Source organism: Pipra filicauda, unplaced genomic scaffold (genome assembly GCF_003945595.2).
Source record: "Pipra filicauda isolate LSUMZ 115617 unplaced genomic scaffold, ASM394559v2 scaffold26_size5592650_pilon, whole genome shotgun sequence".
In the NCBI taxonomy this organism is placed as follows: Eukaryota; Metazoa; Chordata; class Aves; order Passeriformes; family Pipridae; genus Pipra; species Pipra filicauda.
In genome coordinates, this window is record NW_024104387.1 from 168423 (window position 1) to 196159 (window position 27737).

Genomic DNA, 27737 nt, shown 5'->3' on the forward strand with positions numbered 1-27737 from the left:
TCATGTTTCACAACTTTAATAGAATATTCTATCTATTCTGTACAAATTGAAAACACCGTATTAAGTTACAAATGTGTAAGGTAAGGCTGGAGCACTCTACATGCCTGGTCACAGTGTTGATACAGCTGCTATTCAACTGCTGCCAGAGGTTGGCAATGGATGCTGAAACTAGAAACGTGTACCTGAAGTGCCACACAACAACGAAAGGTAGTTTTGAAGACTTCAGAACTTTAAATAAAACAAACTGTGGAATGGAATAATTTCAGTGTTGCAAGTAAGACACCCAAACTTCAGATTTATTGAACTGGTTCATTTCGATAAATTTCTGTGTTCATAGTGAAAGGTCCTTTCATGCTGGACACTAAGCAGTAAGACTACTGGAAATGTTCTGGTTCTTTGGCTGCAACCCACTTCCATCAACAGCAAGAGTTTGGCCTTTGCATTTTGATCTTCATCCAGAAGAGTTGTCATTTTGATGCAAGTTTATTTCTTCTGTCTAGACTACTACATGGGGACCAATTTGAATTATTTGTTTTACAAGTACCCATATTGTATGCAAAAGAGGAAGAAGATTTTTCAAGTATATTAAAAACTATTAAAAAGCACTAATTCTGTCAAAGTACTTACAAACATGAATAAATAAATAGTAAGATGAACAACTAAGTCTCAAATATGACACCCTCTTCAATGAAGTAAAATTACTTCAACTCGATTGGTTGTACTGAGATAATAAATATGACATTTAAAGCTGCTCAAGCACTAGTTCAATTTGTAGGTTGCGAGAAACATTAAAAAAGGGGGGAGGGAACTAGCAAAAAAGTCATATTGCTCTATCTGTTTCAGCTACCATACATGTAATCCATTTACTTCAGCTTCTCGGCACATTGCTATTCCACGATTTTCAATGTTTAACAAGAAAATGGATAATCCTCACATGGTAGTCTGGACTATTCCCCTATGCATAGGGCAAAAGGCTCTAAAGGCCTATTGACATACTTAGCTACAGTGTACCAACAGCTGTAGAGTGTGCTTTATTTAAACCTCATATTTCCCAAATGCATTGAAATTGCCACTGTACATGTTAAGCAATAAAGTTAGTGAAAATCATGCATTTTAAAACAAATTAATTGTAAGCATTGTTAATAAGATTGTGCTGCAGCGATGGAATATCCTGAACTGCAGGCCAGGTATCCAACTATTTGTTACAAGTTGTTCAAATATCACTTCCAAGTGGTATTTCCTTATTACTGTTGTTTGCATTCAGCAGGTTGGCTGGAATCTTTCTGTGTAAAAGGAAAAAGAAAATAAGCAGTTAAAAATCAAAATGGCATATAAGAATACACTTCAACAAATAAGAGAAATTAGCTATGCAGTTTCAAATTAAATAGGTATCATTAGCATGTACATAAATGCTACATGCAAACTCAGGCCACATCTTAAGGTCCAACAGCAGTCACCATATTTATTGGGTTCCCCCTTGCCCCCAGCTGCTTGATATCCCATAATTTTTAATCTATTTTTGTGTTCTTAACACTCCATCCTGTAGGCCGAGGCTCAAACAAACAAGAAAGCAAACCACATCCTACTTCACCCAAACAGAGCCTCATTTGACTTTCAGTTCCCATTAAACAATTTTAACAATAAACTGCCACCTCCTCCAACTCTGAGGAGGGAGGAAGGCAGGGAAGGTAGGCTGCTTATTCTGAAGCACGTTTGAGTTTTTCCTTAGGAGCCTTGCCCTTTCAGGTAAAGTGATAAAAAAGTAATTAATGTGTTGGTTTCTTGTAGGTTCTGCATCACCAGCAGGTAACTATTCAACAATTTAACACTGGGCAAGAAGTCCATATGTTAATCTGAATATGTAAAAGTAGAAACACCTTCATTAGGTAGTAAAACAACTTCCCCTTTGGCAAAAGGAAGTGTATTTGGGAGTGAGAACAAGTACTTAAACAGCTAAGAACTTCAGGTTTACACTACACTTCTTGCTTTTTCTGTTGTAAAATAGGATTCTTAGAAAGTAGAATTTATTCAGTGAATTTTTGCTTTGCTTCTCCCTTTACCATTCTTACTATAGTTTATTATAAACAAATAACAGTCACTGAATTCTAGTAAAGAAAAATACAGGTATAAAACATGACTTGAATGTCACTGACTGCAACATAAAAAGTTTCTTAGTAACTATCCTGAAGAAGAGCTCTATAAGTTATAAAAGATGTAATCATGCAACAGTTCATTAAACATCAAGTAACCAAGAGCTAAGACAACTTAAGCTTTTTGCCCGTAGCAAGGAAGAATAGGTGCAACTACTTTAAAGCTTCCTCATCATCAAGTTTTGCCCTTGATAATCTGCACTAAATCCAGGCTATTTTTCTGTTCCTCACCTAAACTGCTTGAGGGTTAGAGCGGTCACTATCATTCCCACTACAAGTCTGGATTACAGTCAAATACTGTCTCTTCTGCACAGATATGTCAAGAGACCTTATGGGTTTCCTCACCCAGCACATCTGGCTAATTTCAACTTTGTTCTCTCTCATCTGCCTGGGGTTCCAAGTAACACTGATGTGAATTAATTTTCACTCATCTGGGACTCAGTACAGGAAAAGAGGGACACCTTTACAGAGAACACAAAATTAGCATTCTTGCTCTTAAAAAAAGAAAAATCTCACTGCCACTGGTAGTACATTGCACGCTATTCCTTTTTATTTAGAGGCAGGCAAAACCAGCAGCATTTTATCAAAAACTTTCTGAAGGTTTATGTTCTTCTTGTAACTGCTCTGTATTTGAACATGGCCACAGAACAGTGTACAGCATCACTTCTTGTCTCCTTGTATTTAGGATGAGAGCCACAATAAAGTAACAAATCTTATTTAAAATATACTTAAAAGTCTTTCCATCTCTCTCCTTCCTTCCTATTCACCTGTTATACCAAGAAGACACATGTAGGTTGACCACCACAACCATTTCGGCCAAATTTTAATGATCAACCAAAACACTTGTTATATTTTCTATTAAACTCCCATTATCTTCTTTATATCTTAATTCTGTAAACACGTAAATTTTATTTATTGCATATAATTCTTTATCCTGTAAAAACTGAGTCACACAGATCTCAAAGTTCCTTCTTAAGGATCTTTCAATGTTGATTACTGCTCTCAGACAAAAAAAAAATAATAGATACAGTTTGAGGGTTTCTTGTATCTGAGTCAGTTGTTGGAGGATTGTGAAACAAATACTGCTACTTTATGCTATTTTTAGCTTACGGTTGAGGGCGTATCTATCTTGACCATATATACAAAGGGTTTAAGCAGGCCATCACTATCAAGACAGTATCTCAGATCCAGATTCCAACATATTCAATTTTCTCCCACCATTTTGTTTTCCTCAGCACAGCCCTGAGCTCCACACTGCCTTCAGCTACCTGTCAGCCTCATGCAAAGCATCTCATGCCCTGATCACAAGAGGACAACAGCACATATAAACTACAATTCCCTTCAAGTTGCAGCTGCTCCATCGGGCACGTGCATGTTTAAACCTATCTCTGGCCTCTAATGGCTCCTGGGAGATCAGGGACCAGACCCCAAGCTGTGAGTGGGATGGAGATCCTACAGCCACACTCCCTCAGGCAGTGCTATTAAGCTTGAGCCTGCTCTCCCTGCAGTGCCCAGATTATTTGGTGACATTTGGTCAGTCAATCACTACCAATCCACTGATTTGCCTTAGACAGACCCTGTGCCACTTATCTCCCCATTCTAACAGGTCCATTTGTACTGTATTTCCCTAAATTAACTTCCCAAGACATCTTAGAAAGGCGGTGAAGTGCGTTGGCCAGGCAAATAAAGACCAGAGAGACTTTAACCAGCAAAGATAAGGAGGAATTGCATCTTGTTTTAAAATAAATTTAGCAGTAAACGCATGTACTGAAGATCACTACCAATGCTACAGAGATGAGAATTCTTGTTGTAGAGAGATTCTCTGTAGTAAGCCATGAGAAAAGACTTAATTTTAAAATTGGTAGAATTTTTTTTCTATATCTTTAAAGTATTTAATAATATTTACTTATTCCGTGCAAGGAGTTTAAACTACTCTGGGCCTTTGATTCCACTTTGAGGTGAATGAGCTGAATAAGGCGAGAGACTCCTATTTTTTCTCTTTTGCTAACAAAGATCAATATAAAGCTTTTTGTCACTGCCTCTAATTTATTGCACTTGCTCAGAATTAAAAATATCACCTAGAATTTGCAGGTCTGAGGTAACACTGCTTTCATGACTTTCCTACACAAAGCCCACCATGTCTACCCATCCAGTTAAACTGGTGTCCTATAGGATGGGGACAGAAGCCCAAAATATCCATGCCACTTATTTTAGCAATTTTATTTTTTCCAGACTGATCCTTTTTCACATGAAGTTACCACTAAAAGAAACACTGAATTTTTGTAAGTCTTCAGTGTTTAAACATACTAGGCAGGGTACATTCCTAGGTGATTCAAAGAGCAATCAAGTCTTTATCTCCTTACTTTTCCAATTCACTTTCTGGGAAGCTTTCCATCTGCTAAAGTAGCCATGCAGGCACAGGCAGCTCATCAAGATCTCATCTGACTCCCAAACAACTCTGCTGCCAACAGTGGGATCAACACAAGCAGTAGGCATTACAGCTGATGCCCATTTTAGCAGAGAAGGTTAGAAAGCCTTTCAGTATTTCAAATGCCTTCAATGAAGTAGTTCAGTTAGGGGTCCTAAAGCTGAAACTTATCTTTGGTTATTTTCTATTCTATGTTACTGAATGAGAAAAAGTAAGGATATAAAACATACACACGGGAAGTAAACCCAGAGCTAAGCAGAGTTAAGTAAGCAAGCAGTCCAAACTGCCTCTGCCCACAACTGCAGAACCACAACTGGTTCTGAAAATTAATTTGCTCCTCACAGGTCCTTCTACTAATGTAACTTAGAAGACAAAGCACCTTGAAGCACATGCAGTCTCTCTCCACAGCAGTTTTTTTCTGTCATGATTCAAACCAGCATTCTGTATAACCCTGTCAGCTACTTCTCAATTCAAGCACAGCCTCAGTCATGTGAAATAAAGGCAGCTAAAAGAATACAGGGCATGCAAGCACATAGAAAAATGTACTAGACAAAACAAGATACATTATCCAGTTTTGTAGCATCTTTTTGAAGCTACCTCCAATCATCTGACTGCTCAGTCTTCCAAAGCCACAACTTACTTTATATATGTGCTTTGTGTAAGAGGTGATAACGATCTGGTTGTAACTGAACAACTCAAATGTACTTAAAACAGACAGGAGTGAGAGGAAGGAAGGAGGAAAAGTTAAAGCAGAAAGTGTTGACATGTATTGTTATACTACATTTGCTAAAGAAGGAGGTAATATGGAAAAGATTGAAGAGAAGAAACTGAATTTGAAAGGAAAATACACCAATTATTTTTTTGTACATGAAAAAGAAAATTATTCTGGGTAAGAAAAAACGGGGGCAGGAACTGAAAGGCAAAGAGAGGCAGAGGACAGGGAGAAACAGGACCAGAAAATGGGATGAACATAAGAAAGAGTGGAAAACAGGACTGAGGTAGGAGTGTTAAAAGATAAAAAAAAGAATTCCAAGTTGACTTCAAAAATTGGAGCCAGTGGCTGACAATTTTTAATTGTGGGGAGGGAAAAGAGCTGTGCAGCAGAGTGCAACAGGACGACAGATAAGCCGTTGTGACAAATGGATGTTCTGCTCCTGCAGGTGAACAACCAGTGCAAGTGTGCTGAGGCAGGGGGGCTGGTGTCTCAAAGCACATCCCATTGGAAACAACATCAACACCAAAAACCAACACAAAAGCACAGCTCAATATTGAGTTTAGGCAAAGAAGGGCATTATCTATGCAGAGGGAATGACATGGAAAGATTATAGCTTTTCCTAAATAAGCAAAATAAAAGACACAGCCTAAAATACAGGGGGGGGAAAAGTATGGAGGCTGCTGCAGGCATTGTTCTCTATGAGAAATGGGATGAAAGGTGAAAGATAACAGTATACAATAGAAGGAACTTTTTCTTTCTTCTTTTAAACAAAGAGACAGATGAGCAGAAGAACAATACCTGTGCAGAATCATGAAAGATCAACAAGAAAAGGCTTCTAAGAGTGACTGACTGCCTTTGTCAGGCAGCATAAATAAGATGTTGGAAAAGACATACTAAGTAAGCTGATGACTTACAAGAGTTTAAGAGCAGAGAAGATACTTAAGAAATAATTTGCAAGTACACTACAAACAGTAAAGAGATGCAACATCAAACCAGATACAAGGAAAAAAAGTCTGACAAGTCTCAGTATCTTTTATCATATGTATATGAAATAGTTTGACTGCTACAAAGACAAAGCAGAAGGCAGGAAGGCAGAGTCATTCTGAAAAATCTAATTTAATTACACAATTTAAAGGCAGTCATCTCTATACACATTTCTTTCTATTTTTTACTAATAAAACCTAAACTCTGAAGTCACAATTCCCCCATTTCTTTTCCCCATAAAAGGATAAAATAAAAAACAAAACAGAAAACCCTAGAAAACAAATCACATTACATGACTACAAATGTGACTCTTGGAAGTTAGGTATGAATGGAATTCCACCTTACCTAGAAATGTATGAATGATAAACAGACTTATATTACACCTAAATGGGAAAAAATTGAAAGGAACTGTCAGCATGGATGAAAAGTGAAATGTACAAAATAATACAGGAGGCAACAAACCATAACCTTCCAAGATAACCTAAGCTTTTTTTTTCCTACAGAATGCCAAATCCTTTGGAAGGATATTTGATACTTCACAAAAATGTACATTGACACAGAACTAACACTGTTTCTCAGCTGTCCAACTGTTTCCCATTACAGGTATATCACTGCATCTTGATCTTACCAAGCAGTCAGAATACTTATTTCTGCCACTCTAATCCTGTTTGATTGATCTTTGCACAAGATAGACTTTCTTTAGTACACAATATTTCTCATTAAAAAAAAACTAACCTGATTCTCGACACAGTTGCAAAAAGCATTACTAGTGATATGATGCTGTATATAAAACTACACCAGAAGAGTAACACATTAAGCTGCTGTTAAGACTGTCATCCAGAGATCAAGCAGTTTTGCATGCCTTCCACTTTTTCATCTGTCTTTATAAAAAATTAAAAGCTGATGTTTTAAGAACTAAATGAACCCAAACCTGTCATCACTGTCCCAGCTTCAATAAATATGAGCATTAACTTTACCAGGACTGAAGGACTGAAAAAGGCCTATCAGAAGGAGCACTAACCCTTAAGGCTGAATTTTATGCCACGTATCAAAGTTGCAAATTCAAAGTTGAGGACTAACTTTTTTTGATTTCTAACCAAGTACAGACATGTGGAGTCTAACCTGCAGCCATCAGGACAACGATAAAGAACAACTCTAAGGAAAAGAAAATAAACAAGCTAGTTGAGATTTGTCGGACTACTTCTAAGTTGAAGTCCAGCCAAGGAACATTTGATATGAACTTTCTAAAGGAAAAATATCTATCAGCATTACAAAGAGATGGCATTAAGAAGTAAAGGCACACAGTTCAGAAATTATCACTTTCTTGGTGCAGGTTGGAAGACAAAACCTACACTTTCTCAACTGATGGAATGATTAACTTGTAAGGGCAATTTGAGTGCTGAAGAAGATGAAGATGTTGCAGTCAGAAGTTAGGGTGAAGTTTGGGTTTTTTAAATAATTTATTGATATTTTCACAAACTATTATAACCTCAGGTACACTGCTCATGATTATAGTCTGTTGTGACTAAGCACACAAAAATCCTTACCTTAGGATCACCCTCTGCATCTTCTTCCTCTTCTCCCTCCTCTTCCCCCTCCAACTCCTATGACAAAATAGAGATAAACTAACAGAAATTAAAACAGGTTAAAAGTGCAACTTTTTGTAATGGACAAAAAGCAAAATAGCAAATTACGTTATCACTGTATTCCAGAGTGTTTCAGATGTCAGCATTGGGCTGATATAAAAGAATTCAGCATCTGTAAAATCTTTAAAAGATGATTTAAAGGTTTCAGCATGGCTTAAGACAATCTTCCTATTTAAGTTTCTGCTGCAGTCGCCCAGCAATTTTAAAACTTCTATCTAACATGACCTGGAATTTTAGTTCTGGTAACAGGTATATATGTCTAATTTTGTTCTTTGTTTTGATCTCCCTCTGAAGAGTCTGTTTATTTGGATTACTGTGGACAGGCTATGTGCTCCTGTATAGAGGATTTTGCAGTATTTTTGCACTGTGTTCTATACACGACTACATCCAAGTAATATGACACTGGAGACAAGTTAAAAATACACATAGACTTCTATCAATACTCAGTTTAAAAAATAAAAGTACATGTTTAGTTACTGAACAGCCTAAGCAAAGAGAAAAAAAAGAGGCTGCATGCTGAAGGCTGCCAGCTCACATCAGACCACCAGCTTGATAACTCCTGATGTACCAGAGTACAGTCAACTTGACAACAGTCAGGTATGTACCTTTGACAAATTAGCAAGAACACCACAGTAAAAGCAGTAAAACAAAAAAAGGAATTCTTTGTAAAGGATATTAATTCATTTAAGTGTGGTAACATTTAGTGGTTTTCTGCAAAGCCTTTCATAGCATGTTTGTGTTCATACAACGCTACTGCAAACAGAGCAGAGGTCTTGGTATACTAGAAATTCCAGCCTAAATCAAGCCTTTATCCTGAGCAGTTTTACACTCCCCCTTTTTCACTTTACATTTAGTAAAACCCAGTCTTCAAGCTTATGACAACTAAAAGCTGACAGCTGAATTCCACTACCTCCAAAGTAACAGATATTTAAAAATGAGGTTGAAGATTCTTATCATGCAGCACTCAAGAAATAAAGAGCTTGTCTTTAATTTTTGACTCACATCAGAAAGCAGCTTTCAAAATACTGGGAAAAAAAAAATGGATAAATGTTCTTGCAGAAAGTACTTTTATGAAGAAGAAAAACCAGCCACAGATTTCTTTAAGTCAGGCATGCTGAACTCTTTTGGAAAGAAGTATCATCCATGAGAGCATTTACAAACAACTATTTTCTACTCTATGTAGAACTATTTCTGGTACTGGAATGCAGTAGCTAATCATTATCTATAAAAGATACAGTGTGCATCTCACCTCCTCTTCACCTTCTTCATCTTCTTCAAACTGAAAAACAAACCCAAGGTTTTATTAGCTCTACTAATATTTGCATGAAAACTGCTGCAGTAAGAGATGTAGCATATTCAAACACAGTAACTGAACCTAAGCCCCTTCCAGAAGCAGATTAACAACTCATAGCAAGCTGAGTGATTCTTTCGTATTCCCCAGTAACAGGAATCTCTTCAAGGTTTTTTGTTACTCTCTTGTAATTAATACTTCATACCAGTCTAATCAGAAAAGGAGGAGAACATTTCTATCTACATGGTGACTAATAAACAAAATGCTAAGAGCATACATACATTATCATCATCCTCTATAGCTTCACCAGTGAAATACAGCACAGCACGAGGGACTATCCTTTCACGGAAGAAGTGTCCAATTTCAAAATCTGCAGCTAAAGTATATTCTGAATCTTCATCCTGTAAGGCAAGTCAGCTTGATTTTTCTACTACGAACATGATGTACTATACAGAAGCAGACAAAAGTATTTCAAAGTTACAGGTTTAAGAACATATTACACTGTCATCATCAACCTTCAGGTCACATGTCCTTTGTAACAAAATCTAAGGTCTAAATCTAGATTTGCAGAATTGAGATTTATTGTAAAAGTTTCCTACTTTCTACACACAGATTACTGTGTCAAAAGCAAAAATAACAATAAAAATACACAGTACTTAATGAAAGAACCCAAATAGTCACTATAGAGTGACCTGGTAAAAAGGACATGGCACAGTACAATTGTGCCATTTCAGAAACAAACTTACCAACGACTCTCCATCACCAGATACTGCAAAAAGAAAAGACAGCAAATTTAAGACAAGCATGTATAGTCTAGCCTACCTCAATATTCAAGATGACAAAACACAGTATAAAGACCTTCTCATACCAGAAAACACTGGGGCTATAAAGGCTTCAGAAGGTAGCTATTAAACCTTTAATGACAATTCAGATTCATATTAAGCTAAACCTACAGATATTGTACTTGTAAGAATTTTACATGTTGTAATAAGAGCATCAAAGCTGCCATATGGATGTCAAAGATTTTTGCACAGGAAATACTCTTTCTACAAAGATGGATTCAGAAGGCATTCAGATCACACTTCTCCTTTCAGAGATCAACACATTTTATTTCTGCATTAATGCTGTAATTACAGTAACTATTCTGCTAGAGCATTACAAACCCTCTCATCTCCCCAAATACAGAGGATACCAAGTAGATGAACATTTTGCCATGAATTTGAAAAGCATTGTTGAGAACAGGCCCAGTACTGTAACCAGTAAGGAATAGGGGGAGGTGGTTTGTTTATAAACAAAACCTACCAACCAACAACAACAAAAAAATCAAAACAAAAAACTCCAACACAAACCAAAACAGATTTCCCTTTTCTACTCAGGTCCCATGGCACTGTGATCCTACTATGAAAGTGATCATTTGGCTCAGCCTGTTCTTTAGTTGAAAAATCAGCTACCAGCAGATGTCAGTCTTATCTTTCTTACACACCTCCAGAGTATGTCTTTTAAGTATTTAAAAAATTAATATAACACCAACATGATACAAACAAATCTCCAACGCCTTCTGAAAGCAGCAATGAAAATTAATTTAAAGGGTATTTCTGCACCAAACAACCCCCTTTGGAAATACAAATCACTTGGTTCTCATCTCCATGTACGTGGGGATTTGCAGTGGTAATTAGAAGGGACAGGTAGTTCATAATAGCCCACAACAGAATCAAGAACCAATGTCCATTTTGTTCAGTATATCTCTGGAATCACAGAATGGTTTGGGTTGGAAGGGACCTTAAAGATCATTTAGTTTCAACCCCCATGCCATGGGCAGGGACACCTTCAACTAGACCAGGCTGCTCAGAACCCCATCCAACTTGGCCTTGAACACTTCCAGGGATGGGGCATCCACAAGTTCTCTGGGCAACCTGTGCCAGTTCCTCACCATCCTCACAGTCATTAAGAATTTCTTTCTAAACTCTAATCTAAACCTGCCCTCTTTCAGCCTAAAGCCATTCCTCCTTGTCCTATCACTACGTGCCCTTTGAAAGAGTCCCTTATCACCTTTCCTGTAGGACTCCTTTAGTCCACAAGTAAACTACTTCCTCCATCCATGTTCACAAAAGAGTACAATGGGAGATGGTACCAAGAAAAAAAAAAGTTTTGTAATCGACCTAAACTGTTTTAAATATATGAGTAGACACCTAACATAAGGCAACTAAGAAAATTACAAAGTTGTATGGAGCATTATGGATCATTAATTAATCACAAAAGAAACTACAAAAAGTTTGTCACTTAAGACAAAGGTTTAAATGAAACCGATACGCTGTAACTTGACCAACACTGGAGGAGATTTCTTTTGCATGTTAGAAACCTCAAATTGATGCATGGAGCCATCCTGTGGTAAAACAAGTCAACTTCTTTAGGAGATTCTACATGACATGAGACTGTTTCCATGCTATGAATTCTGTTTACAATGCACACCTCTTGGCCAAATTCTACAGAATAACATCAGAACAAAATGATCTGTTTGGATGGGCTGCAGTTTGCAATCTTCGTCTCGTAAGAAGACAGTATGCAATGCAGCAGCATAAATAGTTTGAAGGTTTAAGCTGCATAAATACACATACATATAAATAAAACAACATATTTTAAGAATCCTCAATTCTTATTTTCCAAGCTTACCCTTTATAGGGCTGAAGAAGTTAAAAAAAGAATCATTAGGTACTTGTTTAGTAATTGTCCGAACTGTGCCTCGACCCTTGTGTTTCTGCTTTTTCTTGATTGTTTTAACTGTAACATTTTTTCCTTTCTTCCAGTCAATAGTACACCTAGAGACAACACATGGAAAACAGCATTTTAACAGAAGACATCAGTGAAAATAGGGAACTGAGCATCAGAGCAGCAACATCAAGGCAAAGATGGTTTATTATTCTCTGGATAAAGCTAGTTTTACACACACTGACAAGTGAATCTGCTTGACAAGATGTGAAGTGGATGCATACAGTGCTAAGAGACTAAGCCTATGTTGGACACATTAAATAGTTCCCTAAATGAAAATGCTGTACAAGTTTGTCTTCGCAGAGTAATCACTGCCCCCCTCCCCCCCCCAAACTTTAATAACCCCTTTGACCCAACTACTGGAGTTCTGTAACCAAGGACGTGATAAAGCTATTAGAGAAAAAGAATCTCAGTCAGACCAGTAGGAAACAACCCTGTCACTACAGGTCAAGGCAGTGTCCTGTATCCTAAAAATAAATGCACAAACAGTGGGCCAAGGAGAGGGATGTTTTAGCTCTATAAAGAGCAGGGCTCAGACTGACTTGGCAGCCAAGTGCAGCAAGCTGGAAAGAGTTTACTTCCCTGTCCTGCTACTGTACAAATTGACACTTTATGTCAACTAAAAGTCTCTCTCCATCCACCTATAGTTTTACCCAAAACTGCACATGGCAAAGAATGAGGGGCAAACACAACTAGTTCTGTTGCAATGGAAATAATGGAGTCACAGTAATCCTTAAGTGTCCCAAAATATATTGCCCTATATATAAATGGTCAAAGTCAACAGTTTTATGCTTAACCTGTGTAACAAGTCACAGATATGTTTTCCTGCTCTACTTGTACCAGTATCTAACACCTTCATCAGGAAACATCAACTGAAATCAAAGTTTTGACATATCAGCAATTTAGGAAAGCATCCCTCTGTGAGACTTAAACTGAAAACATTTTGTTGTAATTAACTAAAGTTTTCTTCAACATGGACTAGTCCGTAACTTGGACATGACCTTCACTAAACATGCAAGTAGATGTTTTGCCTCACTTCAGGTGAATACTCATTTCAGAAGCTAGTATGTAGCACTACAAGTCAAAAGGTTTTGAGGTTGTCAGGATGCCTTCAAAAAAACCCAAGCATTTGGCATTTCTTAAGTGTTAGTTAAAAAAAAAAAACACAACCCCCCCCCAAAAACAAAATCCCCCACCAAAACACATCCTTGAAAGGATAAAAACATAACTAAAACCCAAGAAAAATATCAACAGAAAAAAAAAACACCAAAGAAGCTAAGAAAAATAAGGTACAAAACCATTTTTCATTTTTGTCAGCTCTGCTCTGGTGTGGCACTGAAATTTGGTTATAGGACAGAGATCGCTGATGGGAAGAAAAAGTCTTAGGTTAGATGGAATGATCTTTCACCCCCCCAAAAAACTCTAATGTGGTGTCCAACTCAACAGACTTCCAGCATAGACAAGAATTCACCATTCCACAGTTGGTTTCTGAACACATTTTGAAAAAAAATAAAAAAAATTGAAAATTGCTGCATTAGCCACAACTACCAGAACCAAACTGTGTGGCCAGTACGTTCCAGCCTCAAAACAGGTTGAAGAATGATGGTACATGTGACCAATTCCTGCCTGATCATAATATTCCAATTCCTGCTGGAATAATAATTGCTGAAGAGATGACAAGAATCCAAGAGAGTCTAAGGTTACTCATCAGACTAAGGAGGAGAGGTGGTCTGTGAAATGTAATGAGTAAAATTAATTTACCTAGTTACCTGGAAATAACAGGTTACCTCAATTAGCCAAGTATTACATTTCAAAGGCATATAATTTAAAATATACACTGTGTTAAAACATATCTACATCCAGGCATCTGTTCCTTCTGATGCTGAGGTTAACATCATCATAATCCCTACAAACATTCCCAGTTTTTAAGTCAATAACAATTTTATCTTCATTAATCATTAACAAAGTAAGAAAAAAAATATCCACTACTACTTCAGAAGCTTTTTTGAATTTTAGTTTTCCTTACCCCTCACAATCAACTATTTCAGGTCCTTCAAATGAAAAGGGATCTGTCTTGTCTGGCTCCGACTTCATCTTGTACGTTTTTGTCAGGACTGAATTAGAAAAGTAGTCATTGGGCCCAAAGTGGAACTCTAATGAGAAAGACTGGAAAAAATTTCCATTATAATTTTATGTTACCATGAAATTTTTTTGTTGAAATAGCACATCAGCAAATGTATCATTAATCAATCTCTGAATACAGGAAAAAATGAGATTTTGATGGCAAACATATCTTTCAAACTACAGCAGAAGCGGGAAATTTAAGAACGTCAACCAATTCCTAAAGTGCAAGAAGCCTGAACAACCATGGCTAACAATGAAATTCTAATCAGGTAATTACTACATTTCATTCACCTTTACACATAGAACTGCTGTCTTAAAAGCAACCTTAGAAATAAGTATTTTGATAAAAAAGTCTTGGTTTCATTTTCTGTGGAAGCCTCTCATCATCCTTGCACTAGGGATGATGTTACTCTGAAGTCATTTTGACATTAGAATAGCACCACAGCAGTTCTGATCAATGTCACGACCTTAAGAGACTGAAACAAACTTTATTTCTGATTAAAGCAAAATTTAGATTGAAGGAGTTTATTTTAACAGTACAGTTCACCAGGAACCAGAGGGGTTTTTTCCATTTGATAACAGAAAATCCTGCAAAAGAACACTGGCTCAAACTGAATCCTACAATTATACATGTCTTAAAAGGCTACAGCCTGAAGCACGTGTAACTGCCAAAAACACTAGCCTTGAATATACTTCCCCAGGCATTCTTCAGAGTCAGGCCAGAAAATGGTCTGTTGTCACCAAACCTGCCTTGCCATCCTCTTTTTCAAGGCCATCCATGTGCAAACAGGATAAACAACTCTGGAGACAACAGCCTGTTCAAAGACATTTATCCCTCACTCATCTCCCAAAGGCCCCTTAATCTTTCTAAGGCCTCATGAATCTCCTCACACGACTGCAGTCTGCAAAGACAGTGGTCAAGGAGTGATGGAAACTAGTGGCAACAGCAACCTTCCCAAACTCTGTTCAAGTGAAGGAAGCTAGTAGGACCCAGCAGTACACTGGAATATCTGTCTTGGCTTCACATTGCCTATTTTAGCTTTACTTCCATTTTAAAGCAATTCAAGACAGCTGTATGGTTTGGAGGCCATCTTCAGCTAAGGGTAATCTCTGCCTGGCAAACATGCTCAGGGGAATAGTTACAAACTTAGCTTATCCACTATCAGTGACGAACACTCATACCCAAATAATCCCATAAACCATCACTGGGGCTATAAATAGGCAACCAGTGGCACTACTTCACATGCAGGATCCCAAGGACTAGCAAGACAACAGTATCTGCAGAGGCTGCATTTCAGCATTTGTTTACCTGCTAATTAGGAGACAAGAAACTTCAAGTTTCACATACTATTTGAAGTGTTGCAGTAGTGTTTACTTGGATACCTTTACGTTTTTTATCTGCTATGCTCTCATAAAGCTCAAAAAAAGAGAACTTACTTTTTTAAGCTATTTAAGTTATACCCAGATGCATTATCCAGGTCTGAATATGCTAGCTGAGGATCCTGATGACCAAATAAATATATAGATAGAAATTAAAATTATAAAATACATGTAAGTTTATTCACGTGATTATAAATAAGTAAAAGCAAACAGTGAAGGAATGGGTTATGCTTCATGTGGATAAAAGTTTCTATGTACATGCTATAACAAACAGAACTTGAAAGCATGTTAACTGTAGCCAGGCAAATCCACTTCTGGAGTGCCACAACTACAGTTAATGGCTTTGGGTCAACAGTAACTCAGAAAATGCCTAACTATCATGTACTTCTTTTAGCAGCAAAACCTAATCCCCAGCAGAATTAGTGTATTTATTACACACTGGTTATGTGAAGCTTTCACAGTACAAAGCAGCCACTGCTGCACCGATTTTCAACAGCGAGAGAATTTCAGACAAGAGTCACACACCAATGGAAAACGGGTTTCACTCAAGCAGTTAGTAATGCATCCTTTGTCTCCAAATACAGAAGGGACATGGCATTTGTCAGCCTCCCATTACTGGATTTAATGTAGCACTGGAATGGAACCTATTTACAGAAATGTGCTGTCAAAAGGTTACGAACAGTGCAAGACGAGAGAAATCCACTGATGTTTTAAGAGTTGAATGAGAACACAAAAATAGTATAGGCAAAACCAATTATTACCAAATCATCCAAATGCCACCAAATAGATATGCTTCAAGATGAAAAGACCCAACTTCTTAGAATACCGTACTTTGTGCTTAGACAATTCATTTTCTTCATAACACCTGTGTCCTCTGCTTTAGCCCTAGCAGTGTTTAGAAACTTAATTCTCAATATTTCTCTGCCTGTACTACTTTCTCGCCTATTATCAGCTCAAGTGTTTAAGGAATTAAAAAAAACAAACAAACTTTGCTTCATCTGGTATTAACCTTTAAAAGTTATTCTGAGAAAGTCCTTTCATCTTTATGTGAATCTTCAGTAGAGCTTTTCTTGCATTTATTTTGGATATTGTCAGAAGACTATAAATCCATAAGGCAAAACAAGAAAAAAGAAATATAAGAAAAAAGACACAATGATAAAAAAATAAAGAAAGGATGTGTAGGATGTAATTCCATCCTTCTCCCTGCCTCCCTCTAAGAAGGAATTCAAGGAATAAGTATAGTCTGGACAAATTAAATAAGCAACAGAACAACTTTCCAACAAACATAGTATCTTTTCTGTACACTGAACTTAAACAAAGAAACAATTTCCAAACAAATTAAAAAAAGCCAAGTTGCACTTTAAAAAATACTCACTAGGTACACTTTTAAAAGATCATCTAATATATTTTCTATGCCTTTCAATAGCACAGTATCCATCATTATTTTTGATTAGTATCACCAAGTCACTGTATTCAATATTTTATCAAAAAAGATGCAAGTAGCATCCAGAATTTTTCCCACAATTAATTTTCATTTGAAAATGAAAAGCACACATATAGCTTTATTACTAAGAGCAGCTATACCAGACCTTGAGAGAGAAAAAGAAAGCAAAAACTAGACAGAATTGAACAAGAATTTTTATCTATAAATTACAATGATGTCACAGATGTCCAGGCTAAGAATAAAAGAGCAAAGGGTCAGGAAAGTTGAAGGTAAATCTTTAAAAGGCCAAGCATGAAAATATTAGCTTAGAAAGAAATCTCACACACACATTACAGCCGAAGAGTTGAATGAAAACTTTGGAATGTTGTTCACTTCACTACTACAATCTTCATGAGAAACAAGCAAGCAGAGGAAACTCACCATAGGCTGTCCAGGTTCAGAAAACTTAACTTTAATATCCTGCAGATGTTTCAAGATAGGTTCATCATATTCCTAAGCACAAAAAAAAAGTAAAACCCTATTCAGCAGGCAATATTTGGAAGAACCTCCTCTTCTTAATAACCTTGTAATTATTCAGCAATTTCAGCTGAAGTAAAGACCTGGATCCAAATTTCTTAAATCATAGTTGCAAATACTACGTGCCAAATTCTCAATTGTTAGGCCTCGCCTTCAGTAAAAAAGGTGCCAAGTGCCAGGCTGTGTGAGTATGACCAAAAATATAGTAACCATTCAGGATATTTATTGCCAGTGAGACTCACATGCTTCAGGGAATTCTTCCTTAACAGCATTAAAAGCAATTAATATAACTGGGCAAAACTACATAATGAATTCAACTAATCCATGGATATTCTTATAATATCCTTGCAAAAATAATCCTTTATGGGCTAAATTAACAGTTCTTGTCCATCATTAGCCTTTCAAGCATCTTCAGGGATTTTAAAGGCTCAAATATTTGGTCTCTCACACACATTCCACAAAGACTGACTACTAATGGCAAAAAGCAATTCATTTAACACAACAGAAGTCACTCCTTTCGGAGGAGAAACTTACTTGTACTAATTCACTTAGCATATCTACATTCCTAAAGATAGTAAACCAGAAGTCTGGAATTCCTTTGACATTTGTCTCTTCTGCTTTTTCTTCTATTACCATTGCATTTTTCAGGTCTCCCTGGGAAAAAAAATACAGGCACATTTGAGAAATGAAATTGTGACTCAGTATATTTAATAAACAGAGGTAGACAAAACAACTGCCATCTCTGAAACTGTGTTTAAGGAACATTTGAAATGTACAGGTTTTTTCTGTCAATAAAGAGATACAGGGTTTACTTACACAACTTAACATGTATACATTTAATTCAGATTTACTTTAATCTCATTTGAAATTCTTTTATATGAAGACTAAATAGACCAAGTGACAGCTTCACTGACTTAAGAAAAATAATTAAAACACATTTCTTTCTCCAAATAGAAAAAAAAAAAATTTCTATTTTTCTATTAATCTACTTTCCATAGCTTCATGTGCCATTTACAGTGTTTCATCTAAAAATTAAAAATTTAACTCTGTCCTCTGAAATACTGTTTTACCTTCCCAGTTTCTCAAAATACTTCGTAAAATTGGTTTTCATGGTTATTTTTAATTATTACAGTCTTGAATTATTACCTTGTGATATAGGAGTCCCTACAGACGTTTCTCCATCACAAAAAAAATCGCAGGAAATGCGCAGTCTGAATTAGTTGTATTGCACCTTTCCTTTTACACCACTAGAGAGCAGCATATATATAAGATCTTCTTAACAGCAGCTACTTGGGTCACCACTAGTTAAGAACATAAAGCTGCAGTTACTTCCCACCTAGACATGTTTCTGATTTTATAGTTGTGTGGAGTACGGCCTGTCAATGCTGTATTTACACAAAGCCTAGCAAACATTTTTTGCTTATGCACAAGGAGCACACTGTGTGTCATGCTAAATCTCAGGAGATCAGTAAAACAAAGAGAACAATTTGCTTTGTATACAGAACAGCGTCCAAAGAAAACTGAATAAAATCAGGCCAAGGATAAAATGCAAAGAAACCGATAGAATGGCAAACAACTTTCTAAGTAGGTCACTTCTTTGAGAAAAAGCCAGTCATGACCAAACATCTCCAAAAACGATGACAGGAAAGTAACAGACAGCCTACAGACTATATTATCCCTCCTAAATCTAGATAGCTCTTACTCAAGAAACAAGGAGGAATCCACACATTTTAGGCAGCACACATTGTTAGGTCCGATTCCATTTTATGACTCTGTGACATGTGTCTAATCTGTATTTATGAAAATGAAAGCTAACTATGTCCCCCAAAATAACAGGGACAGGCAGACAAACAACCAGCCTTTATTACCTGGGGGTATCATGTAGCACTGGAATGGAACCCATTAGCAGGAAGATGCTGTTAACAGGTTACGAACAGTGCCAACAAAAGCAACTTTTCAATTCACTCAGGTTACAAATTTGAAAAAAGGCTAAACTAATAGCTTAGAAGCTTTCACTGGACATAACAGTGTATTCATCACAAGAACATGTTACTGATAAAAAGATGACTCTCAATGAAAAGAACAGGAACTAACTCTGACAATCTGATATACCAGTAGTTCATCACTCAGCTTGTACTCACAGCCAGTTTTTCTTCTTCCTCATTTTCACTGTGCCATTCTGCCTCTGCATCTGTGGGTTCAGCTTCTCCATTAATAAACTCTCTCCTCTGTGTTAGAAAAATGAAGAATGTAATTGAAGATGTAAAGTTATACATACTCAACCAGAACTGACGGGAACAAGAAAATAAAAATTATATACATAGTTTTCTTACCTTATCAAAAAGGGGTTGATAGAGTGCTGCGTATTTTCTCTCTAAATCATGTACTTCTTCATAGAACTTAGCTTCTATATGGGCACATTTCACCTGAAGCTTTTTCAAGGCATCAATTCTTCTTATCACTGCTTTTGGAAAACTAAAAACCAAACAATTATTTAAGGTTAAAAGTTAGTTGCCTCAGCATTATTTAACATATCACTGTGAAAAAGGCTGCTTATAACTACGTGCAATTTTTAAATAAAAGGCTCATGTCAAATACATGTTTCTTCAACACCTATTTCAAAAAGTTGAAAGAATCCTCTCCTACCCAAGTTGTTCTCAAAGGTGTTATCTTCTGTTCCATTCCCTGGGGCCACCACCCTCCCCGTGTACTTCAGAGATCTGAAATCAATACCTTTGTTTACACCTAAACTTTGAGACTAGATCTGTGAAAAATAAGAACTGTGCACTCTACAGGGGAAAGTTTTGATTCATGGGTCATACTTAGAAAGCACACACTGTCCATCTGCACTTTAAGTTATTAAACACTTAGATACAGTCATGTAAAAAGAACTCTTTATAGAAGTTATATTTTTTTTTAAAGAGATCTCCAACCAGCTATTCTCAGTCAAGAAATAAAGACAAATATTTACTAAAGGCAATATTCAAATCTACTTTACAGTTAATATAAAACTAACTTCAAACTAGGGATTTACAGATCCTAAACTTTCCATTACATCCTGGACAGCATTCTTACAGAAACTGTCAGTCAGTGTAGCACATGCCCTGCCAGACTAAGGGTCACAGAAGGAAACAATGGAGGGGAGTGGAGTTATTTCTATCCAAAACAATAACAGCCAAGGAAAACACTGAACCTGACAAAATTTTGTTTGCCATTTTGCGTAAGCAAACTAAAACCTGACCCCTTCTTCCTGAAGCAGGCCACTATGAATCGTGGTTTAAGTCAACCATTTTTCTTAGTGAACCATTTGTTCTAATTTCCCATCTCAATTATTCAGCAATAACATTCTATTATGCTTTCAGTCTTTGAAGAATTTTATTACGCCCGGTACTTACGTGTCAATGTAACTTGAAGGAGTAAGTGCTGTGTTGTCAAGACGTTCCTGTAGAGCTGCCAAGGCCTGGGGATTTTGCATCACTTGGTCTGCTAGTTTTTCTACAAAGACAGAAAACCACTTTTAAACAAATCTGCATTTATTTACAGTGCTTTTATCATACTGTGTCTTACAGCAGTCACAGTAAAAATATTCTCTATTTTCAGATCTCAAATAACACTACTATAGTTAACTAATAACACAAAAAAATTGGGACCAGATTTCAGAAATATAATTATATTGAATAATGATAGAAAAAGCACCTTTCTCTTTGCAAATCTATCAGCTGCTTTTACAAGCAAGTAGTTTACTGACAACATAAGCAAATTTCCTGTTTTCCTCTTATGTAAGAAAGTGCAAAACAGGAGTTTATCCTCCCTCTATATCCCTCTTATATGTATCTTATAAGCCACGTATAAATTTGCAAGAGAGGAACCACTGAATTACACTTCCAAGATGTTTGTTTTCCAGTTAGTCTGATTGCTGAAAAAAGCCTGACAACTACTTTGTGTACTGTACAATAAAGAAGCATAGCACTATGACCTCGACAACTGCTAATTTTTTTAAAATCGAGATAGTTAGGATTTAAAAACCCTTACTAATAACAACACAGGTTGTCAGGGTGGGAAGACATTTGCTTTTCACACCTTTCCATTCTTTCTCACTGCTTTTTTCCCCCCCCAGACATTAAAAAACCCAATAAGTTGCATAGCACACAGGTTTGTTTGTGTGTTGCTTCCTCTTACAAAATTTGAATACTCAAGGTAGTAGTGGAACTGTAGCTTTTTCGCACACAGGTATTAATTTGATCAGCAGTTATCTGTAGATCTTCCAAATGGAGAACAAAAACTTCCAAGAGGACACATTATGACGATGCATTTTCCAACAAACGAGACAGTAAAGAACTAGCATAGATACCGCTCATTTTAAAAATTATGCTGATAACGATTACATATTGTTACAGGCTAGTCTATACAGGCTTTATTGCAAGTGTCTAGTGGGTTATTTTGTGCGATAGTAAAGCCTATTCCTAGTCACAACATATACAAAAATACTTTCAGTGTTACAAAAATATAGCCTTTATTCTGCTTTTGGCTGCAATGAAAATGGAAAACACCAGAAAGTGAACAGTTAGCCTAGAAACCATTGCTTTGCAAACACATCTGTAGTTTTGACTGCAAAGGCTTTGGAATTGTATATAAAGAAGATTCAATACACAAGGCAGTAGGTTTATCCCACTTCTGTAACATTACCTATTACTATGTATTTCTTACCTTTTTTGTTGCTTGCATTTTTAGCAGCCTCCAGAGAATCTGAAGCAGTATCTTCTGTTTTACTAAAAGAATTCAAAATGTAACATATTAAAAAGGCATCACGTTACAAAAGTGTTAATATTTAAGAACAAGTTACTCTGAATTTTCATTTTACAAGACATGTTTTATAAACAAGTATGCCAATAAAAGACACATATTTATGCCTAAATTTGTGAAAACTTAAAGGTTTGGATATGAAACCAGATCTCCTAACATAAGTAGGATACAAAGGCAGAGCAAGAAAAGGCAAAGAAAGAGAAAAACAACTAACCTCAAAACAAAACACAACCCCAAAGCAAAAACCTTTGACAGACAAATTCATCTCATTAAGTGAATGGCTGGTCATTCATCTGGACTGGGTCACACCACACAGGAAAAACAGTATTACTCACAAATGAAAACACATGACACTTTAAGTGATGAAGAAAAACACAAGAAAGGATACAGGTAAGACAGGAAGATAAACAAGAGATAAAAGCTCTGTTTCAAACTTCCATAACAAGCTGTTTTGTTTTATAGTAAAAACATTCACTTCTACTCTAAAAGAGACGTCCCTGTCCTCCCCATCTCCCTGCCACAATGTCTTCCATCACACTTCCTGTGCTGGAGGAAAGAGGGTCCAGAACAAGTCAGCAACCAGCAAGCATTCCCTGTGCTCCCTGCCAGTGTATAGGTCACAAAATGCACTCTGGACATTGCTGAAATTAACCCTAACTCAGACACAAAATGAGAAGAGGTATCATATATGCAAAGGGGTATTATTAATTACCAGACAGACCAGCTTATCCAGCTTACTCTGGTGCACTGCAAGCCTCAAAAGACCAGCAGCACGTATGGATTTGCAGCTGTTCCATAAGACAGTTATTCATTCAAAAAATACTATGTAAACTAGAAAATGAAACTGTGCCTTTTGCACACTTAAATTACAGATATTACAGAAACACTGAGGATCAGTGTTCTCTTCAGTTATTTAGGGCACTTAAATACGGACACTGAAAACTAAATCAAGACAACAAATGTTAATCCAAGAGAAGACTAATGCTTGTATCTGATACACTACAGTCTCAGCTTCTCCTGTATCAAAGGAGTACTTTGTCCTAGCTGTAAGTAAAAACAGCCTAGTTAGAGAAAATAGTACCACTTCATTCTTATCCAAGTTTGGTAATCCACTCTTCACAGGTTAAAAAACCCAAAAAACTGTCCTGCAGAAGATGAGATATACTGTTGGCTCTGACTACCTTGATTTAACTTCAAGAAAACAGTCCAACATACCTGTTATCTGCCATCTGTGTGCCTGTATCCACCTGCAAGTTGAAAAACAGCATTTAAAAATACTTTTACAGCAATTTGTTTACCTCAACAGATGATGAAAATAGAACAGGTCATTGTTTAAAACCTCAATACAAATTAACAGCTGCTGGTTTTGCTAAGAAATTCATTATGCATAATTCCTTACAGTAAATAGCTACCACAGTACCCAATTCAAACTGGAACTTGCTCAGCCTTTAAATAGTCTGTTAGGTGGTTTAACCCCCCTAAAACTTATTTTTCTCTTAAATACTCCAGATACTAATACACTTCTACCCTATTATGTGTCTTCAGCCTGCAGACAAGTGCCACAGTTTCCTAGATTAGCTCTGCATTCTATTAAACAAAAATAAACCAAAGAGGAAGACATTATTTTCTAATTCCTTAACAGTATCAAAGTAAATAATGAATTTTTAATCTCTGCCTATACTACAGTAGCATACTAGAGCTGAAAACAATGAAAGTTTAAATGAATTAATTACAACAACTTCCAAATGACTTTTTTCTTGCATCACCCGGGCAGAAAAATATGCTTCACTTGTCTGTCTAATCAGGGCTATTTTCATGAATGGCTGCTTCTGCTGCTCTACAGTGAGCCTGCTACTAGATAAAGAAAAACACTGAAGGGAAGAAAATTATTTACCAAGAGAAGGGGTTTTGACAGTAGGTACGAGGGCACAATCCCCTATATAAAGATTTGCCTTGGATTTTTTTTATCAGGTGTGAGAAAATGAAGAGGAAAGACAAAAGTTAAAATCTTGGTATTAGCGATGACTGGAACCAAGTTTAGCACAGCTACCCCAGCCCCCAATATCTAAATTAGCTCTCCTGAGAAACCAGAGGGAGACAGATTGTCTTACCTATTTTGCTGTTTTTTCTTTACTGGGATGAAATATCCGAATTTGTACATCTATTTTAGTAATAGAGATTGGTTTTTTCTTTCTTTACCCCCATTCTAAACAGCTGAACACAAATTCAAGCAATCACTTCCTACCACACAGAAGCGTAGGTGATATTATCCACTACCAAGCTTTCAAGAAAGATGTTAGTCTGCAAGTCAAGTTCAGAACAAAAAGGAGCTTCAATCACTTGTGAGAGTTGACAGATATGATTTCTTAGATTCTATAAAGGCCCAGTAGGCTGATTAGGCCCATCTTCCAATCCAGGGCTACCAAAGAAGAACCCAAGTGCTAATGCCAACTTGAGCGGCAGCCCAGAGATTGCACGCACTCTCCCATCTGGAAAATGCTGAATCCTGCTCTAAGCTGGAAAAGCAACACTTTCACAACCACTGTAAATAGAGCTGAAACGCTTTGTTCATTTACAAAAGAACTAGGAGCATACTTCAGATTATTCCACAGGAAGTTGTTTTACATCTACCAAACAAGCCTATGAGCCCACCGGATAGGGCAAGGCCAGGAACAAACAAAAGGGGCTCCTGGCAGAGTAGGTGTTTCACCAGCTCAGGCAGATTTATTTGCAAACACTTCCTCTTGCCTTAAACATAACAAAAGAAAGTGGCAATGCCACCAACCACCTGCTAGGGCAAAACAGAAGATTTTTACTATCTTACAGCTGAAGAAATAAAGGAGCATAAATGAGGCTTTCATAGCAGATAGAAGGCAGAGAAAAAAAAATACAATTAGAAAGGTAAGACAGAGCAAATTGACCTAACATCAGAGTTCAGCCAACAAGTTATATGATCCCAGTCACTATTAGAAGAGGCTACAGTAAGCAACTAAAAATGCAGACTTGTGTTACTTAAAAATTATCCTCAAACACTTGTTGCTTCCAACCTATGCCCAGTGACAGAGCTAATGAAAAGCAAATTCCTCTGCTGCACTGTACATGCTGTATTTTCTGCAGGGAACTACTTCTCAACTCTGCTGAGGGAAGGTAATATCCTAATTCATGTTTGGAAAACATGGAATAAAGCTGCCCATAGCTTCAATAACATTAAAATAGCAGTTGAATTAATCTCCAGTAGAACACACATGAATTGGGCATGTTCTGACAAAAGCCATTCACCCAAGTAACAAGAAACAACAACAATCAAAAAAAAAAAAAAAAAGGAAAAGAAAAAAAAAGACACCATTCCCTGGTGCAAATACATACTTTAAGCCTTGTTTCACTCCCTAGAGTTGTGCCTTTGGCAACTGGAAAGTAAAAAGAAGTATATAAATAAATAATTAGAAGAAATTTTCTTAGAAAATGCTTGTGATTCCCAGTTTCATCCCAGCTGCCACAGAGTCACCAACAAAACTGTTTGGTACAACTGCTGATGGCAGGGGAGGGGAGAAAAACGTAATTTTAGAAAGACAAAGTTAAGTGCACACCTAGTGGAAAATGTGCAGTACCAAAGCATTGAGTCTTCACATTCATCACCTCCACTGCTTTCCAAGCAAGTGAGCTCAGTTTACAACCAATGAAGACATGGAAAAGCCATCAGAACTCCAAGGAAGTAACAGTGGAAGGCATCATTGTTATCGCTGCCACCACCAATAAGAGGCCAAATTAGTATCTTGTTTCTCTGTTTTCAAATGACAGCTTCAGACATGAAGCTCTGGGGAAAGAGGGGACCAGAACAACCCCCTGTCTCACAAAGCACAGGCTGCTGCAACTGGTCTGGCACAAACATCACCCACCATCAGTCACTAAAAACAGCAGGAAATCCTAAACTCAATGCACACCAGGATAGGAAAAGGTCATTACAAGGAAAAGTAATATCCTGAAGGACACAAATTTAAAAGAAATGTCTGTACATTGGCAAGGTGTACTCACAAATAAAGTGTACACAAAATAAATCTTCTCTACCAAGAAAGCCTATGACTTGTTATACAAACCTTCTGAACACAACTAAAACACAAAGCAGGAAACCGAAGGACTCCTGCACTCACAGGAAGGCTCCTGCCCAGGGATGTTACTGTTTTTCGTAACTATAACAAATCAGAAGGGAAAGTTGTGACTTCCGCGTTAGAGGCGCTGGGATGTAACCCCGTGGGAAGCCAAAAACGCAACAGTCTGATATTTTCTGGAAGGAAAATTCGAAGGGATCGTGAAAAAACAGTCGAGAGTAAGGAGCTGTTAACCTGTTCCACAAGCCCCGGACATCAGCAATAGCTGGGCTCCCCTCGGAAGCTTTCTTGAGGAAACACTATTTAGTTTAGAGATGACTTTATAAAAAGTTGCCTCGTGATTCTGGTTCCATCTATAACTCACACCCTCTCTTCTCTAACTGTGTATTTTGAAACACCGTGAGCAGATGTTAAAGGAACGGAGGAGTCTGGCAAACCCTACGAGCGGTGCTATTACGTGTAGTAAACAATCGTAGCGGCAGCGAAAATTTTAAACAGGCCCTCACTTGGGAGACAGGGAACTCGAAATGAAAATGCGGGCCCTCCCCAGATCCCCCATCACGCTGCTGGGGCACAAGACCGTGGCTGAGGTCAAACCCACGGCCCAGCCGAGAGGCCAAGGGCCTGACTCAAGCCGAGTCAGAGCGGCGTGCGAGCGCCGGGGACACCGTTCACCACAAACAGCCGCCCTCCTCCTCCTCCCCCGCTCCCCCGGGAGGGCGGGGACAGGGCGGGCGCGCTGCCAGACCAGCGCGGCCATACATGCGGCCGGAACCGTTGCCTTCCCCTCCGCCAGGCTCGGGGCAGCGCGGGCCACCCTTCCTTCGGCCCGAGCTCCTCGAACCGTCCTTAAAATGGTGCCCGACCAGGCCTGGCCTGGCCAGACCGGCTCCCCCTCCCCTCGCCGGGCGGCTCCGGCCGCCGCCGCGCTCCGCCCGGAACGGGCCCTGACGGCCGCCGCAGCCTCGCACGGCGGGGACCGGCCCGGCCCATGCGCTCTGCCCGGGACGCGGTGCCCGGAGCCGAGGCCGGCGCCGCCCGTCCTCACCTACCCGCGCCCCTCCCGCCGCAGAGGCCGCAGCGCCCCGCGCTCCTCGCAGCCTCCTCGCTCGGGCAGCGCCGCCGCCAACAATGCCGCGTCTGATTGGCCGCGAAGTGGGCGCCTCCCTCAGCAAAGGCGTCGCTGATTGGTCCCAGCAGCGCCGCGGCCGCCACGCCGCACGCGGGCCATGTTGACTGTTCGGGCTCGCGCCGCTCGGCCAATCGGAGCGCGCGGTGGGGAGGGAGGGCGCGCGGCCTTGGCGGCGCGCGGGGCGAGCGCGTGATGCGGGGCGGGGCAGCGCGCGGGGGGGATGGCGCGCGCCCGCGCCCTTAAAGTGACAGC

General features: G+C 38.2%; 1 protein-coding gene and 2 non-coding genes across 11 annotated transcripts; all 3 read right to left on the reverse strand.

Moving 5' to 3' along the window:
* On the reverse strand, positions 1–27478 carry NAP1L4 (nucleosome assembly protein 1 like 4). Of its 9 annotated transcripts, none has more exons than XR_005563954.1 (17): positions 25835–25895; positions 25614–25654; positions 23463–23494; positions 22152–22213; positions 20840–20939; positions 19778–19919; positions 19586–19672; positions 17979–18098; positions 17349–17420; positions 14007–14146; positions 11885–12030; positions 9961–9983; positions 9496–9615; positions 9173–9202; positions 7825–7902; positions 6623–6660; positions 1–1283 (listed from the first exon to the last, which is right to left on the reverse strand). XR_005563954.1 is itself a non-coding variant. In XM_039382444.1 (17 exons), exons 1-16 carry the CDS (start codon positions 25878–25880, stop codon positions 6655–6657), a joined length of 1224 nt encoding a protein of 407 aa, XP_039238378.1. In that variant the 5' UTR covers positions 25881–25895; the 3' UTR covers positions 1–1283; positions 6623–6654. The 9 variants fall into 9 exon arrangements, 7 of the variants coding, with proteins under 7 accessions (XP_039238378.1, XP_027593012.1, XP_027593007.1 ...); XM_039382444.1 differs by having other exon boundaries at positions 7825–7881; XM_027737211.2 differs by lacking the exons at positions 6623–6660; positions 25835–25895 and adding an exon at positions 27406–27466 and having other exon boundaries at positions 7825–7881.
* On the reverse strand, positions 16051–16171 carry LOC113996313. Its single transcript, XR_003543708.1, has one exon. It is a non-coding gene; the product is annotated as a small nucleolar RNA SNORA54 (small nucleolar RNA).
* On the reverse strand, positions 19260–19386 carry LOC113996314. Its single transcript, XR_003543709.1, has one exon. It is a non-coding gene; the product is annotated as a small nucleolar RNA SNORA54 (small nucleolar RNA).
* Positions 27479–27737: the final 259 nt, after the last annotated feature.